Source organism: Rattus norvegicus, chromosome 15 (genome assembly GCF_036323735.1).
Source record: "Rattus norvegicus strain BN/NHsdMcwi chromosome 15, GRCr8, whole genome shotgun sequence".
Taxonomy (NCBI): domain Eukaryota; kingdom Metazoa; phylum Chordata; class Mammalia; order Rodentia; family Muridae; genus Rattus; species Rattus norvegicus.
This window is the reverse complement of record NC_086033.1, coordinates 105,648,829-105,661,296: the sequence shown is the minus strand read 5'-3', so window position 1 is coordinate 105,661,296 and position 12,468 is coordinate 105,648,829. Positions and strand designations below refer to the sequence as shown.

General features: G+C 42.0%; 1 protein-coding gene across 3 annotated transcripts in view; it reads right to left on the bottom strand.

Annotated features, from left to right (window-relative positions):
* Positions 1 to 581: 581 nt before the first annotated feature.
* The window catches only part of Tm9sf2 (transmembrane 9 superfamily member 2), a 54,634-nt gene continuing 42,747 nt past the window's right edge, over positions 582 to 12,468 (bottom strand). For 2 of the 3 annotated variants that reach the window (XM_063274359.1, XM_063274360.1), the window contains exons 13-18: positions 11,569 to 11,626; positions 9,853 to 10,012; positions 8,983 to 9,134; positions 7,842 to 7,953; positions 4,701 to 4,872; positions 583 to 1,265 (exon numbers count right to left, since the gene is read on the bottom strand). In XM_063274359.1, coding sequence (XP_063130429.1) covers positions 1,198 to 1,265; positions 4,701 to 4,872; positions 7,842 to 7,953; positions 8,983 to 9,134; positions 9,853 to 10,012; positions 11,569 to 11,626 — 722 coding nt within the window. In that variant the 3' untranslated portion in view covers positions 583 to 1,197. Of the gene's footprint in view, positions 1,266 to 4,700; positions 4,873 to 7,841; positions 7,954 to 8,982; positions 9,135 to 9,852; positions 10,013 to 11,568; positions 11,627 to 12,468 lie in introns of all 3 variants that reach the window. The other variant, NM_001005554.1, reaches the window with a different exon arrangement.

Here is a 12,468-nt window from a genome sequence, read left to right as displayed (position 1 = left end):
CAGCTTTCCACGTGAATGGTTCAAACTTGCAAGTTGTATGTGAAAAAGTTGTTAGTGATCTCCTAACCTAGGACAAGAACTGTCTGTGAAATCCAGTGCAATCATGAGGTAACAACTGCTAATGTGTAGATCATAGATCCTAACCCACACTGTGTGCAAGAACAGGGTGATCCAGGCTGGCCTCCAACTCACTGTGCAGCCAAGACGGGCCCACATCATCCTCACACCTCCAACTCCAAAGTATAGGAATTACAAAGGCATGCCTCCAGGTCCTGCTGACTTAAAAAACTACTACACTTTGGAAAGTAAGTCTACAATGTAAAATTTTAATAGTAACAATGTAAGGCCTGCATTTGAGTTCTAAATGCATCACTTATCTGACCACAGGCATGACTACCGTTTCTAGCATTCTTTCAGAGTGAAAACTCAGACTTGACAAAGCCCAAAAGACTAAAATTTCACTTAGGTGGAGACAGAAAGTGTGTGTCTACAGTAGTCAACATCATGTGATAGAACAGTATAGTGGTCAGCACATCTGTATTCACAGAGTTTTCTTCATATGCTGGGAATGATACAATGAAGGCATTTTTACAATATTTATTAAGATAACAAATTTATAAATCCAAAGACTCAGAGGCACATAGTTTAAAAGGCCAATACCATGGGAATAATGAAGTCAACACAGAAAAGTAAGAAGATATGAACAATTACAACCAATACAAGATTTTTAAAAGCCACATCCCCCCAATGAACACATCATAGGAATCATCCTTCAAAATTACCATGATAAAAAGTTATTTCCTTCAAAGAAAAATAATTCTTTCCACCTACCGAGTCTAGAAAACCCTATGTACAATCGACTGTCCAGTATCGTCAGTATTATGGCCTCCTCTAATCTGCCATTAGAAGTATTGAAAAGTTTATAGCTACCGTATTTACAAATGCACATAATATTTAAATTTGCTCTTCACTGAGAACAACTGAATATATACTTAATCCAATCACAATACAAATGCTTTAGTGTTGAAATACATCTTGTAGGTAGGGACAGGCGCATGGGGAGAGGTGTACTTGGAAGTCTGCTGTTTCTGAAGGATTACTAGGCCATAAGTCTGAGAAAACTCAAGGGAGTCACAAAACAGGTCTTTGTGGATGAAGATTTAGTTTATTTGTTTTAACTGGACACACTGGGTTTCTTCAGTCGACCTTCACCACACTGTATATTTTGGTGACAAACCAAAAGCATGCAAAGAAGCCAATTGTTCCTAGAAAAGAAAAAACATCCACAAAATAAACCCCTTTCAAAAGAAGTTCATTACACCAACAAAACAAAAAACAAAGCACACATGTAAAATGACCAGTTCCTTTTACACTCTTATTTAGTATAATAAGAATATAACACAGCTCTGTGATCATAAAACCACTTAGATTCCTTGCAAACCCATTTAGAATTTCTTTTTTTTTTTTTTTTTTTTTTTCCCGGAGCTGGGGACCGAACCCAGGGCCTTGCGCTTCCCAGGCAAGCGCTCTACCACTTAGCTAAATCCCCAACCCCCATTTAGAATTTCTTATAAGATTATCTAAATTTTCCATAATACACATTATCCTGCTTCCCCTACTTTTTGAGACAGGGTTTCTCTGGGTAGCCCTGGCTTATCTGGAAGTCACTCTGTAGACCAGACTGGCCTTGAACTCAGAGATCCGCTTGCCTCTCCCTCCTGAGTGCTAGGATTAAAAGCTGTGCCACCACTGCTGAGCTCTTCTCCCTAACATGTACCACTGGATTAAAAATAAGAGGTTGTAATACCATGGTTTCTATGTAAGAGTTTTTTAATCACAAAATGGAACTGCTACCATTTTTTGCCAGACTGACAGAATAATTAGATGGATATTTCAAATATAGTTGCTAGGAATTAGCAGTATTCGATGTGTTGTAGTAAAAGAACCCAGAAGTTTCTGCAATATATGCAAGTGATGTAAGTAGGGTAAGAACCAAAACGCCCAGCAGAGAAGCAGGCAGTGAGGTACTGCATAGCACTCGGCCGTGACACTGTGCGTGGTGTAAGTTAGCCACATCTCTTAACCCCATTGCTTCTTTTGTTGCTGGAAGTGGGCTTGAATACAGTCTCTCAAATAAGCAAGCAAACACTTACTCTACCACTCAGCTGTACCCTCAGCTACACATACAAGCACGCACGCACACACGCATTCAGGCAATAAGCACGGCCTTCTTTTTCTAACACAGTCTTGCTAAGTTCTCCAGGAAGGTCTTGAACTCTTAAGTAGATAGGATTATAGGCCTGTACCACCGCCCCACTCCAAATCCATTTCCTGATCACATTAAAGAGATGTCTCCACTGTCTGTGCCTTCATTTCAGCGACCTCCATCTGCCTAGCAAAGCTCACAGGGGTCTTGTTGAAGTGTGGCCAAAATCTGATCTGTCTACTAGGCCCGTGTATGAGGGTGTTTATAGTGTAGAGAGCAGAGCGAGTTTTCTCCTTCCTCACTGGTTCTGAGGATCAGACTTAGGTTGTCAGGGTTCTAACCTGAGGTACCTCACCTTATAACAAAAGCTCTTTAATGGCTGTGCCTATACTGCAGTGGCTCTAAACCTAAAACTGTGACCCCTTTGGGTCACATATGAGATATCTTACATATCAGATATTTACATTATGATTCATAACAGGAGCAAAATTAGTTTTCAAGTAGCTATGAAATGCTTTTATGGTTGAAGATCACCATACCATGAGGGACGTTTTAAGGGATCACAGCATTGGAAGGTTGAGAATCCTGCTATGTGCAATTGAATGTGGCAGCATGAAACCAGCAACTACTTCCAGATCAACACGCAATGAAACTGAGCTGTTCCTAGTACTCACTTGTCCTGTATCACACTCAGCGCAGCCTTGGACACAGAGCATGCTCATAGTATCACACCAGCCACCACAGCACACACCAGTGAGCACTGACTCAAACACCCAGCTCAGATTCCGGACTACAGCACACTCATGAACCACAGTGTCTTCAGTGTACGCAACAGTTATTTCACTGTGCAAAACAAAGACCTCACTGTTTCCTAACCATCACTTCTCAGCATGTAAGACAAGTACATCTAATCAGTCATCAAATTTGCTTTAAAGATTTCACTTTTATTATTTTTAAAATCGTGTGGTTTTGGATGGACATGTACAGATGCCCTATGACACGGGAAGTCAGAACTACGATTGCAGGTGGTTATGAGCAACCTAAGGTGGGTTCTAAACGCAGGTCTTCTGAAAGAGCAGTACATGCTTTTAACCACAGAGCAATTTCTCTGGTCTCTGTGAAGTTGTTTAATTTTTTTTTTTTTAAAGATTTATTTATTTATTATATATAAGTACACTGTAGCTGTCTTCAGATACACCAGAAGAGGGCATCAGATCTCTTTACAGATGGTTGTGAGCCACCATGTGGTTGCTGGGAATTGAACTCATGACCTGTGGAAGAGCAGTCGGGTGCTCTTAACTGCTGAGCCATCTCTCCAGCCCGTTTAATTTTTAATACATGGTTAAATTATACATCAGTTATTTTAAAATATTGTGCCCTTTATTATTAATCAGCAAATATTTATTTTGTATACCTATTTTAAAGCTATAAACCAGGGGCGTGGAGATGCTCTCCGGTGGAAAAGCTTACACTACACTTGCACTTAGTGAGCGCAAACTCGGCCTCTGCGCTACAGAGCATGTAAAACTTCCATGAGATGGAAAACACTGGAAACCGTCAAAACCTGCTTAACAGATAAACTACTTTCCTTAGGAAACACTTAGGAAAAGACACTGGGAAATGCCACTATGTAGGGTACAGACCCATGCGGACAAGAACCCATATAGCTCCTGTGAGAGGCTTCCGCTTAATGTATCATCTTACCTGGTTTTCACCAGTATTTTTTTTTTTTTTCCTTTTTTTTCGGAGCTGGGGACCGAACCCAGGGCCTTGCGCTTCCTAGGCAAGCGCTCTACCACTGAGCTAAATCCCCAGCCCTTCACCAGTATTTTAAATGTAATATACAGAAAAAGTACTCAAGATTTTCTGAATGTATACACAGCATTTGGGTCAGACTTGGGAGGTTATTAATTGATATACTACATTGATACATTGCTCAAGATCACCTTCTGGATCAGAAAAGGATTGGGAGAGGCCAGGTTTCGTGTCACAGACCCAGTGGTGACAACAGAAGAATGATCACCGCCCTGGAGCCTATGGAGCCCAGTGCCCCTCTCCTTAAATTACAGGGAGTTATTTCTGCTGTGTAAACAGACTGGCTTTAAATTAAAACACCGGTCAGTTTAGAATTCTCAAGCACACATAGACTCAGCTCATTAGGGAAAAATTTTAAAGAGCCCATGATGCTTTTGGAGTGCGACCCACGCCCTTAAACAGATCCCCTTCCTACAAAGCAGAGTGCTGGAGTACACAGAAAGCACTTCTGTCTCACAGGTCGCGTCACAGACTCAGGGTATCCAGGGTACCAGCTAAGCTGTCCTGGTGACGTGACCGTGACTCCACTTTGGCATTTTCATTCCTAAGCTGCAACTACACGTGGACATGCCACATAGAGCTGAGCTGGGCTGATGATTTGATAAAGGAGCAGCAGCAGGCAGCACAACATTCATAAAGGAGAAACACATTTCCTTAAAAGCCATCTACAGCTCCTCACCTGTAAAAAGGAAGAAGATCAAGACCATTATCATAGTGTAACCAAAGTACAGGATTGTACTTGCTGTTCCCGTGATCTGCAGTTTTGAAAAGAAGTAGTGTATGGCGTATACGAGGAAATACACTGCCGTGAAGCCGCTGGTGAGGAAGGAACGCCACTGCCAATGGTAATCCTGGTGGAGAAGGACACAGAGCAAGAGTCATTTCCTAGTGTCAGACATCACAGAGCCGACAGGCACAGAGCAGCACGCTCACTGGAAGGCCCTGGCCAACTGAGCTTCGTGTATTTCCCACTTCATCAAAGGTGCCAAGAGGCACACTTTTATTTGTTGCACAGCTATCTGGCTAAGCATGTGAGAAAATATTCAATAGTTTATGATTAATAAAGGACAAGACTATATCTGAAAGGTTAAGATTCTGAAGGAAAAGCAATGTACAAAACCCTTTGATGGTTCGAAATTAATATTCACTCTATTAAAGTTCAGTCAACTCTACATGACAGCAATTTTCTATCAAGGCCTGATTGAGATTTACTTCCAATTACAACTCATATAATTTCAACAAGGTAGGTGGTTAAGACACAGCTATTCTTGCCTTTTTCATAAAGTAGTTTTTAGCACAGCAGAACATCTTTTTAAGAAAGAAAAAGAAAACCTCCCAATCTCTGCTACAATTTGGAACTATGTGAAAAAAACAAAACAAAACACCTATACTTTAAAAAGCAGGCAGCTGAGTACATCTCTAATCCCAACACTCTCGAGGCTGGGACCAGCTTGACTACTCAATGCATAGTCACTGGGCTACAGCGAGATGTCAAAAAGTAAAAAACAAAACCACGCCACAAACAAAAGCAGCAAAAGAAAATCAGGAAAAAACCATCCATAAATAAAACCTGACTGTAGCTAACTGATGAGCCATCCATGTTTTAGAGAATTAACACTTACTCACAGAACCAGGCAAGGGCAAGAATGCACATGTGTGTGTGCTGACACCTGAATCCAGGGCTTCCACATGCTAGGTGTGCACTCTGTGTCAGAGCCACACTCCAGCCCACGTGAGTTTCTATACACCAGCCATGGACAAACTCAAAGAGGACACAAAAATACCTAGGATACATTTTTACCAAAGATGAAACATTTACATGCCAGAAAGTGTAAACATGGAGACAAAGGACAGAAACGTACATGGACACAGAAGGCAGACTTTTGTCTCTAAGCCAGAAAACCTAACCACTAAGATGCTAGCATTCTCCACGACAACCTGGACCAACACAGACCCTAACACAGCAGTAAAAGGCCCAAGGGCTCAGTTGGCACAGAGCTGGCTGCACCAGCACAGACTGAGTTCTAGTCCTCAGAGCTCCCGGGCTAGCCTTGTCCAAGGATTAGGTCAGGGAGTGACAGAAGGCGTGCACATGCATCTGCAAACACCAGGTGAGTTCACCCAGAAAACTAACAGCATCTCCTGGAGGGAAATCGGGAGAGCGAGAAGTACCACTGTCCGTATGGAAGACACGACCTCTTAGAAAAGGCTTCGTGTCCAGAACATACCCGAGCAACCAGTGCAGGTTAACAGTGGGCAGGGCTGCAGTGACCAGAGACAGTGTTCCCCTACTGAGATGCTCACACCATCAGTCGCTCACACAAACCAAACTGAGAGAGCACTGCGTGCCCCTCCACAGCCTCCCAACACCAAAGAGGAAAGAGCCGGTGAGGGTGAGGGAACAAGGTGTGCACTGCTGGTGGTATGCACAGCAGCATCATTTCTAACAGCCAAGAGTGGAGAGACTCACTGCCTGCCAGTGGATAATGTATACACAGGTATCACACACACAACAGAATATCACTCCATCTCAAAAGCACCGAAATATGCTAGAGTAGAACCCTTAAAGTATATCCTATGCTTGTATTATTGTTTTTAAATTCATGGATTATTACTGTGTGGGTACCTGGATGTGCTAAAGCGCATGTGTAGAGATCAGAGGACAACTGTGTGCGTGGAGTGGGTTCTCTTCCCCTACACAAGTAGCTGGCTCTCAGGGATTGAACTCAAGTGGTCATGCACTTTATATGGCTGAGCTATCTCTACAGCTATAGCATCTTTCCTGCTTTAAAAACACAGAGATCTCATTACTCCTCCTGCCTCAACCTCTGAGATCTGGGAAAACAGACTTGTGCTACCACGCTGTCTTTTAAAGACAGAATGTGGACTAAGGCTTGCCAGGATCGGGGTCAGAAGGAAACAGACAGCCAGTCACTGCTTATGGGGTTTCTGTGTGTAGAGAGAGTGAAAATATTTTAGAATCAGATAAGCGAGTTGCACAAAACATGCTAAGTTCCTGTCATCTTTTTGAACTTAAAAAATGTAAATCTAACTTAAATACACAATAAAACCAAAACCAAAAAGCAAACAACAGCAAAAAAACAAAACCCCCCAAACTGAGTTGGTTTTCTGCTTTGTTTGTGTCTGCAGAGATGAGAAAATAGATCTGATGATCCATCAGGCATGTCAAAGCTGAGGCTGTGAGCTGCACAGGGCCAGGGACAGCTGTACCTGCAGCCCCTTTGTACATGACATGTTGTATGTCAAAAGGCTGGACACTCTAGAACTTTACCCTCATTCTATCTCTGATGTACAATATTATCAGGCACCGACCTGTCTGAATCTCTACCACCTTTGTGCAGGTGCCTACGGTGGCCAGGAGAGGACAGAGCATCCCACTGAGCCATCTCTCCAGTCCCCAACTATCTATTTTTACCAATTATTTTATAACCTAGAAACATCTATAAGAATATTAATTTCAAATCAATCACTAGAATCAGCAATAAAAATTCAGTACAATATTAATATTTTTGGGAACTTGTCACTTTAAAATCTTCACCAATAAACTTTCTTGATTCAATCCTAAAAGAAGTCTTCTTCTGGAATGGTATAGGAACTGTGTGTATGTGTGTGTGTGTGATGATGACGATGCGGGCGGCTGGAATATAAGTAATTTAAAAAGGTCTTTTGATTTATGAATAATGGTCAATTTCTTTGATAATAAACATATGTGTAGAAAAGTTATCTCAACAATATTCAAGATGAAACATGCCAGTCATAATACTACTTATAATTAACACTGAATACTGCTAACACGTACCTCTGCACATAGATGAAAATAGCAAAGAAGTATGGTTGCCTCCGAGCATGTAATAACCAAAATGATAAACACCAGAAACAGGAAGCCAAACATGTAATACATCTGGTGTGACCTGTAATCAAACACGTCAGGACACAATGATACAAATATTTTGACACAATAAATGACATATTGTTCATTCTGCTTTTGACTAGAAAGGGTTTTCTTTTTTTCCTCAACAAATCAAGGTAGTTTTATGAAGAAGAGGCTGAGACAGGAGGGATGTGGCACATCCTAGCCTCCTGTTCAGGTAGACCCTAACCTACATTCAGGAAAATGGAGCAGTCCTGTTTGCCTACGAGTCAGAAGCGTTTGATAAAAACACAATGGAAAGACAGTTAATGAGGAAAGAAACCACATTAGCACATACTGTTTTAGAATTTGGGAAATTACTATAATAACTGGGGAAGAAAGATATTCTAACCATTTAAAAGCTCCTATTTATTCCAAGTTCATGCTACCTCAGATCTTGGCACGACTGTAATGCATTCCATGTCCATATGAGTAAAGGTGACTGCAGTACACTAGCCCTACTTAAACACAATACAACAGAGAGGCTTCAAACTACAGTAATTTCTCACGGGGTAGTGGCCCACACTTTTACTTAATCCTCAGCACTTGGGAGGCAGAGGCAGAGGATCGCTGTGAGTTCAAACCTACCTTGGTTTACAGAGCTAGTCCCAGGCCAGCCAGAGAGACATAGAGAAGTACTACTTCAAAGAAAGCCTTTACCACAGGAATGAGAAACAGTGACTGTAGACTCTGGGGGATTGAATAAACCTTCCAGGTCCTGGAAAGCAGCTTTCCTTCCAACCTCTAACCTCCTACCATGAGCTATCAGCTGCTTCTCTCTGCGTTGGGACAATTACTTAACAACTCGGGCTAGGAAAAGACTTGGGCTGATATAATCTCTTAACCTCCAAAACCTCATTTTCTTCTGTGCAAGATGAGGGCAGAATCCTGACAGTTACAGAAGAATTAGCAACAAGAGACACAGCCTTCAGTGAGTGCAGCTGTTATCAGTGCCCTGCTCTTCCCACAGAGAGAACCTGATGTCCTCTTATTAGAGACAAGGAGCTAAGAGGACTTGGTCCTCACTCACCAAATGCTGTTGAGAATGAAGAAAAGCTGTATAAAGATGCAGCCGAAGGGCAAAATGCCCCCCATGATGATGCCGGGCAAAGGCTTGGTGTAGAAGGACTGCTCGGGAATCTGACGAGGAATCTGATTGGTTCGAACTGGGTGTTCAATGGCCTTCAGCCAAAAGAGGGAAAAACAATTTATAATTAAATACTTGCTAAAAACATTCTGCACAGCTTTCTTTTTTCTCAGTTTCTTTGTTAATAATAACTGGACTGGACACTGAAAGTTTACTTAAGTCATCAAACTGAAAGATGTCTTTGGAAGCAACGAGTCAGACACTGCCAGGTACAATACTGGCCAGCCTTCTGGAACAGGCCAAAGCTTTTCCTAATAGTCACCTACTGACCAATGGCTTTATACAAGGCAGGAAGTAGAGAGGACATATCATTACAAGGCAAACTCCGGATTTCATTTTAATTACATACTTACTGAAAGATATTATTTGGCCCAGCAATTTCTTCAAATTTTTATATTGGGAAGTGGACAAGAATACCTTTACCCAATACCACTCCCCAATTCACTGGTTTAAGGACATAAGGAAGAAATACTGCAAACAAAAAATAAAACCAAAGAACCCTTGTGCCAGGTGTGGTGGTGCATGCCTGTCCTCAGAATTCTGTAGGTGGAAGTGGAAAAATCAGGATATGGAGAGACTGTCTTTAAAAGCCCAACATTCCTAACACTACTACTTCATCAGCTGGTTTTGAAGCCCCAGTCTTAAGGGTATGTTTATACCTTATGACATTTTTATGGCATCTTTTAAAGCAGAATATATTAATTTACTCAGCTAAAACCCACTGAAAAAAAGAGTTAGCACCCATGAACTTACATTCTTCTTAAAGCCAAAATATGCACCAATAAACGTCAAAGGCACAGATATGCAGAACCAGAGGGCCAAGATGGCAACCAGGGTGCCAAAAGGAATCGCTGCTGAAGAGCCCTCTCCCCAGAGGATCAGATTCATGATAAAGAAGTCAGCAAACACAATCCTGAAAGACAGAGTCAGACACAAATGAAGGAGGCACAGTGCCCTATGATTTGTGTTACAGCATTAGTAACTTAGGTAGAGAATAAAAAAGGAGGTAGAATTTCTAAGTCACAGGCTATACACAATTTAAAACTTTACTGCGAACTACAAAAGTGCCTTTCGCCTGCTTGGTGCAACTTAGACCCCAACAGTGGCTATGAGGGCTGCCTTCCCACATACTTCCACCACTTCTGTGACGTGCGCGGCCATGGACAAGTGGAGTGAGCATCTGGCACTGGCTGGCTCTGCTGTCAGTCACTTCTGCACTGGCTGGCTCGGCCCCTGCCCACGCTTCACCTGGGCTGCATGTTTTCTGTGTTATTTCTATGCTCTAGTCACTAATGCCTTGCTAAGAACTGTCCTGGCTTTTACTAAACGTAAACACCTCAGTGTGTGCAGCTATACTTTCACTGAGAATCTGAGTCCATTCCTCAATCAGCAACAACCCATGCCTTGACGAACAGCACTTCCTATGACACTGCCACTCCAGTACTGCTCAGAGCTTCCAAATATATTTTTTAGAACAAGGCTGTTATTCATAAAATACATACTTTATAGTTTGTTTTTGGTTTTGGTTTTTCTTTTATGCTGGGGATCAAACCTACATCCTCACATGCAATACTAAGCAGATATATGGTGTAGGTTTGATCCTCAGTGTAGAAAAAAAGCTCTGAGCAGAAGATTTTCTTGAGACACTTTTTGCTGTGGATGGAAAAAATACTCACTAGCAGGGAAGACACTCATGGGAAGCTCTTTGCACCAGCTAGGAAAGCTAAGCGTATGCCGGCAAGAGTCATCTGCACAGAATACATCAGCCAAAACAACAGGAGATGTCAGAGACTCAGGATGACTGAAAGGCAGGATCCTGAAGGAGGCTGACAGGACAGACTTGGTAAGCAGGTCGCTTCCTAGGGTCACCAAGGGAGTATTTGTTTCCAGGGCAGCTCTATGAGGATGCTATTAGCATACTTCTGTTTCTGGCCTGTCAGTGAACAGCCCTGTCTGTCAGAACCACGCTGTGTGCTCTTCCATGATACTCTTTATACAGTGGCCAGTTCCGGTCTACCAGAAATTGGAAGATTATGCAAGATACTAGACAAGATCAGAAGCACTCCTCAAGAAAGCCAAGGTTGCCTTGATTTGTGGTGTTTGTTAAGTTTGGGACATGTCACTACACATCATGGAATACACAGCAAAACTGGCAATACACTTGGCCTGCCTGGGCACCTTCAGGGAGGAAGGAGCCTGTGATCAGGTCAAAAGCTTTAATGCAACCCTGTATGGCAACATATCAGAACAATGTGGCAGACAGAGACAGAAAGACATTTGCCAAGGGAGGTCCTAGCTGGCTTTTCTCCCTCACATACTACTAAAACTTACATGATTTCCATATAAGGAGCATGGTGTCATTTAGCATGTTACTAATATTCATGTTAATAACCCTTTTCAAAAACTAAATGTTTTCTTAGGTTGGGGCATGAGAGATGATCACTAAGAATTACTAAGAAACTCACTTACCCAGGACAAAGGAAGGATGTCAATAAAACATTTGTTTTCCACTTCTCGCCCCCAAAGGCTAAGGAAGAAAAAAAAAATGTAAGCACAGATCTTTTAGAGGAAACCAAGTATAATCTATAATCCAGAGTTTGCCAGACGGAATGAGGCTCACAGGGAAGTGACCTCTGCACACTTGAGGATGCATGCCTCCTATTAAATGGCCTACAGCGCAGGGCAGTCCGGTATTAAGGACTAAGCCACCCAGGTCTAGTCTTATTTACTGATTCTTCAACACAACATAAAGCCCTACGCCAACATAGGCGGCTGTGCCGGGTGGGCATGGAAAAGACAAGGGAGGGTGGCTGCTCTTCACTCTGGTCAGTTTCAGAAGCCTCAAGTCTGACTTGCAGCATAAACTCCCACGGTGGTGTGAATCTTTGGGTGCTGCAACACTGTGGTCTCTGCTGGGGTGGGGAGATGAGTGTGTGACATGGGGCTACAGCTCTCTGATAGACACATTTGCTTGTACAATTGTACTTTCCTTTGCTCCTCTCTCATTTTCCTTCCATTTAAAAAATGATCAAATCATGAGCTATGCAGAGGAAAAAGTGACATTTCTTCTCTGTTTAAAGTCAGACATGAAACTGGCTGATAAGTGTTTTGATTTGAAAGAAGATTTACTATCATTTACAAGCAAGTATACACGTCACTTACTCTAAAGGAAAATGACAAAACTAAAAGAATACAAATAAAGTTATAAGCATTGAATATAAATTCAGTTCTTATGGACTCCAAATTTACTACTGAGTTTAATAATAAACACAATTCCAAAATTCAAAGTATTTTGTTTTTCTCAAGTTTATTTTATGTATGTGAGGGTCTTACTTACACGTATGTATGTGCACTATGTTCATGCCTAGT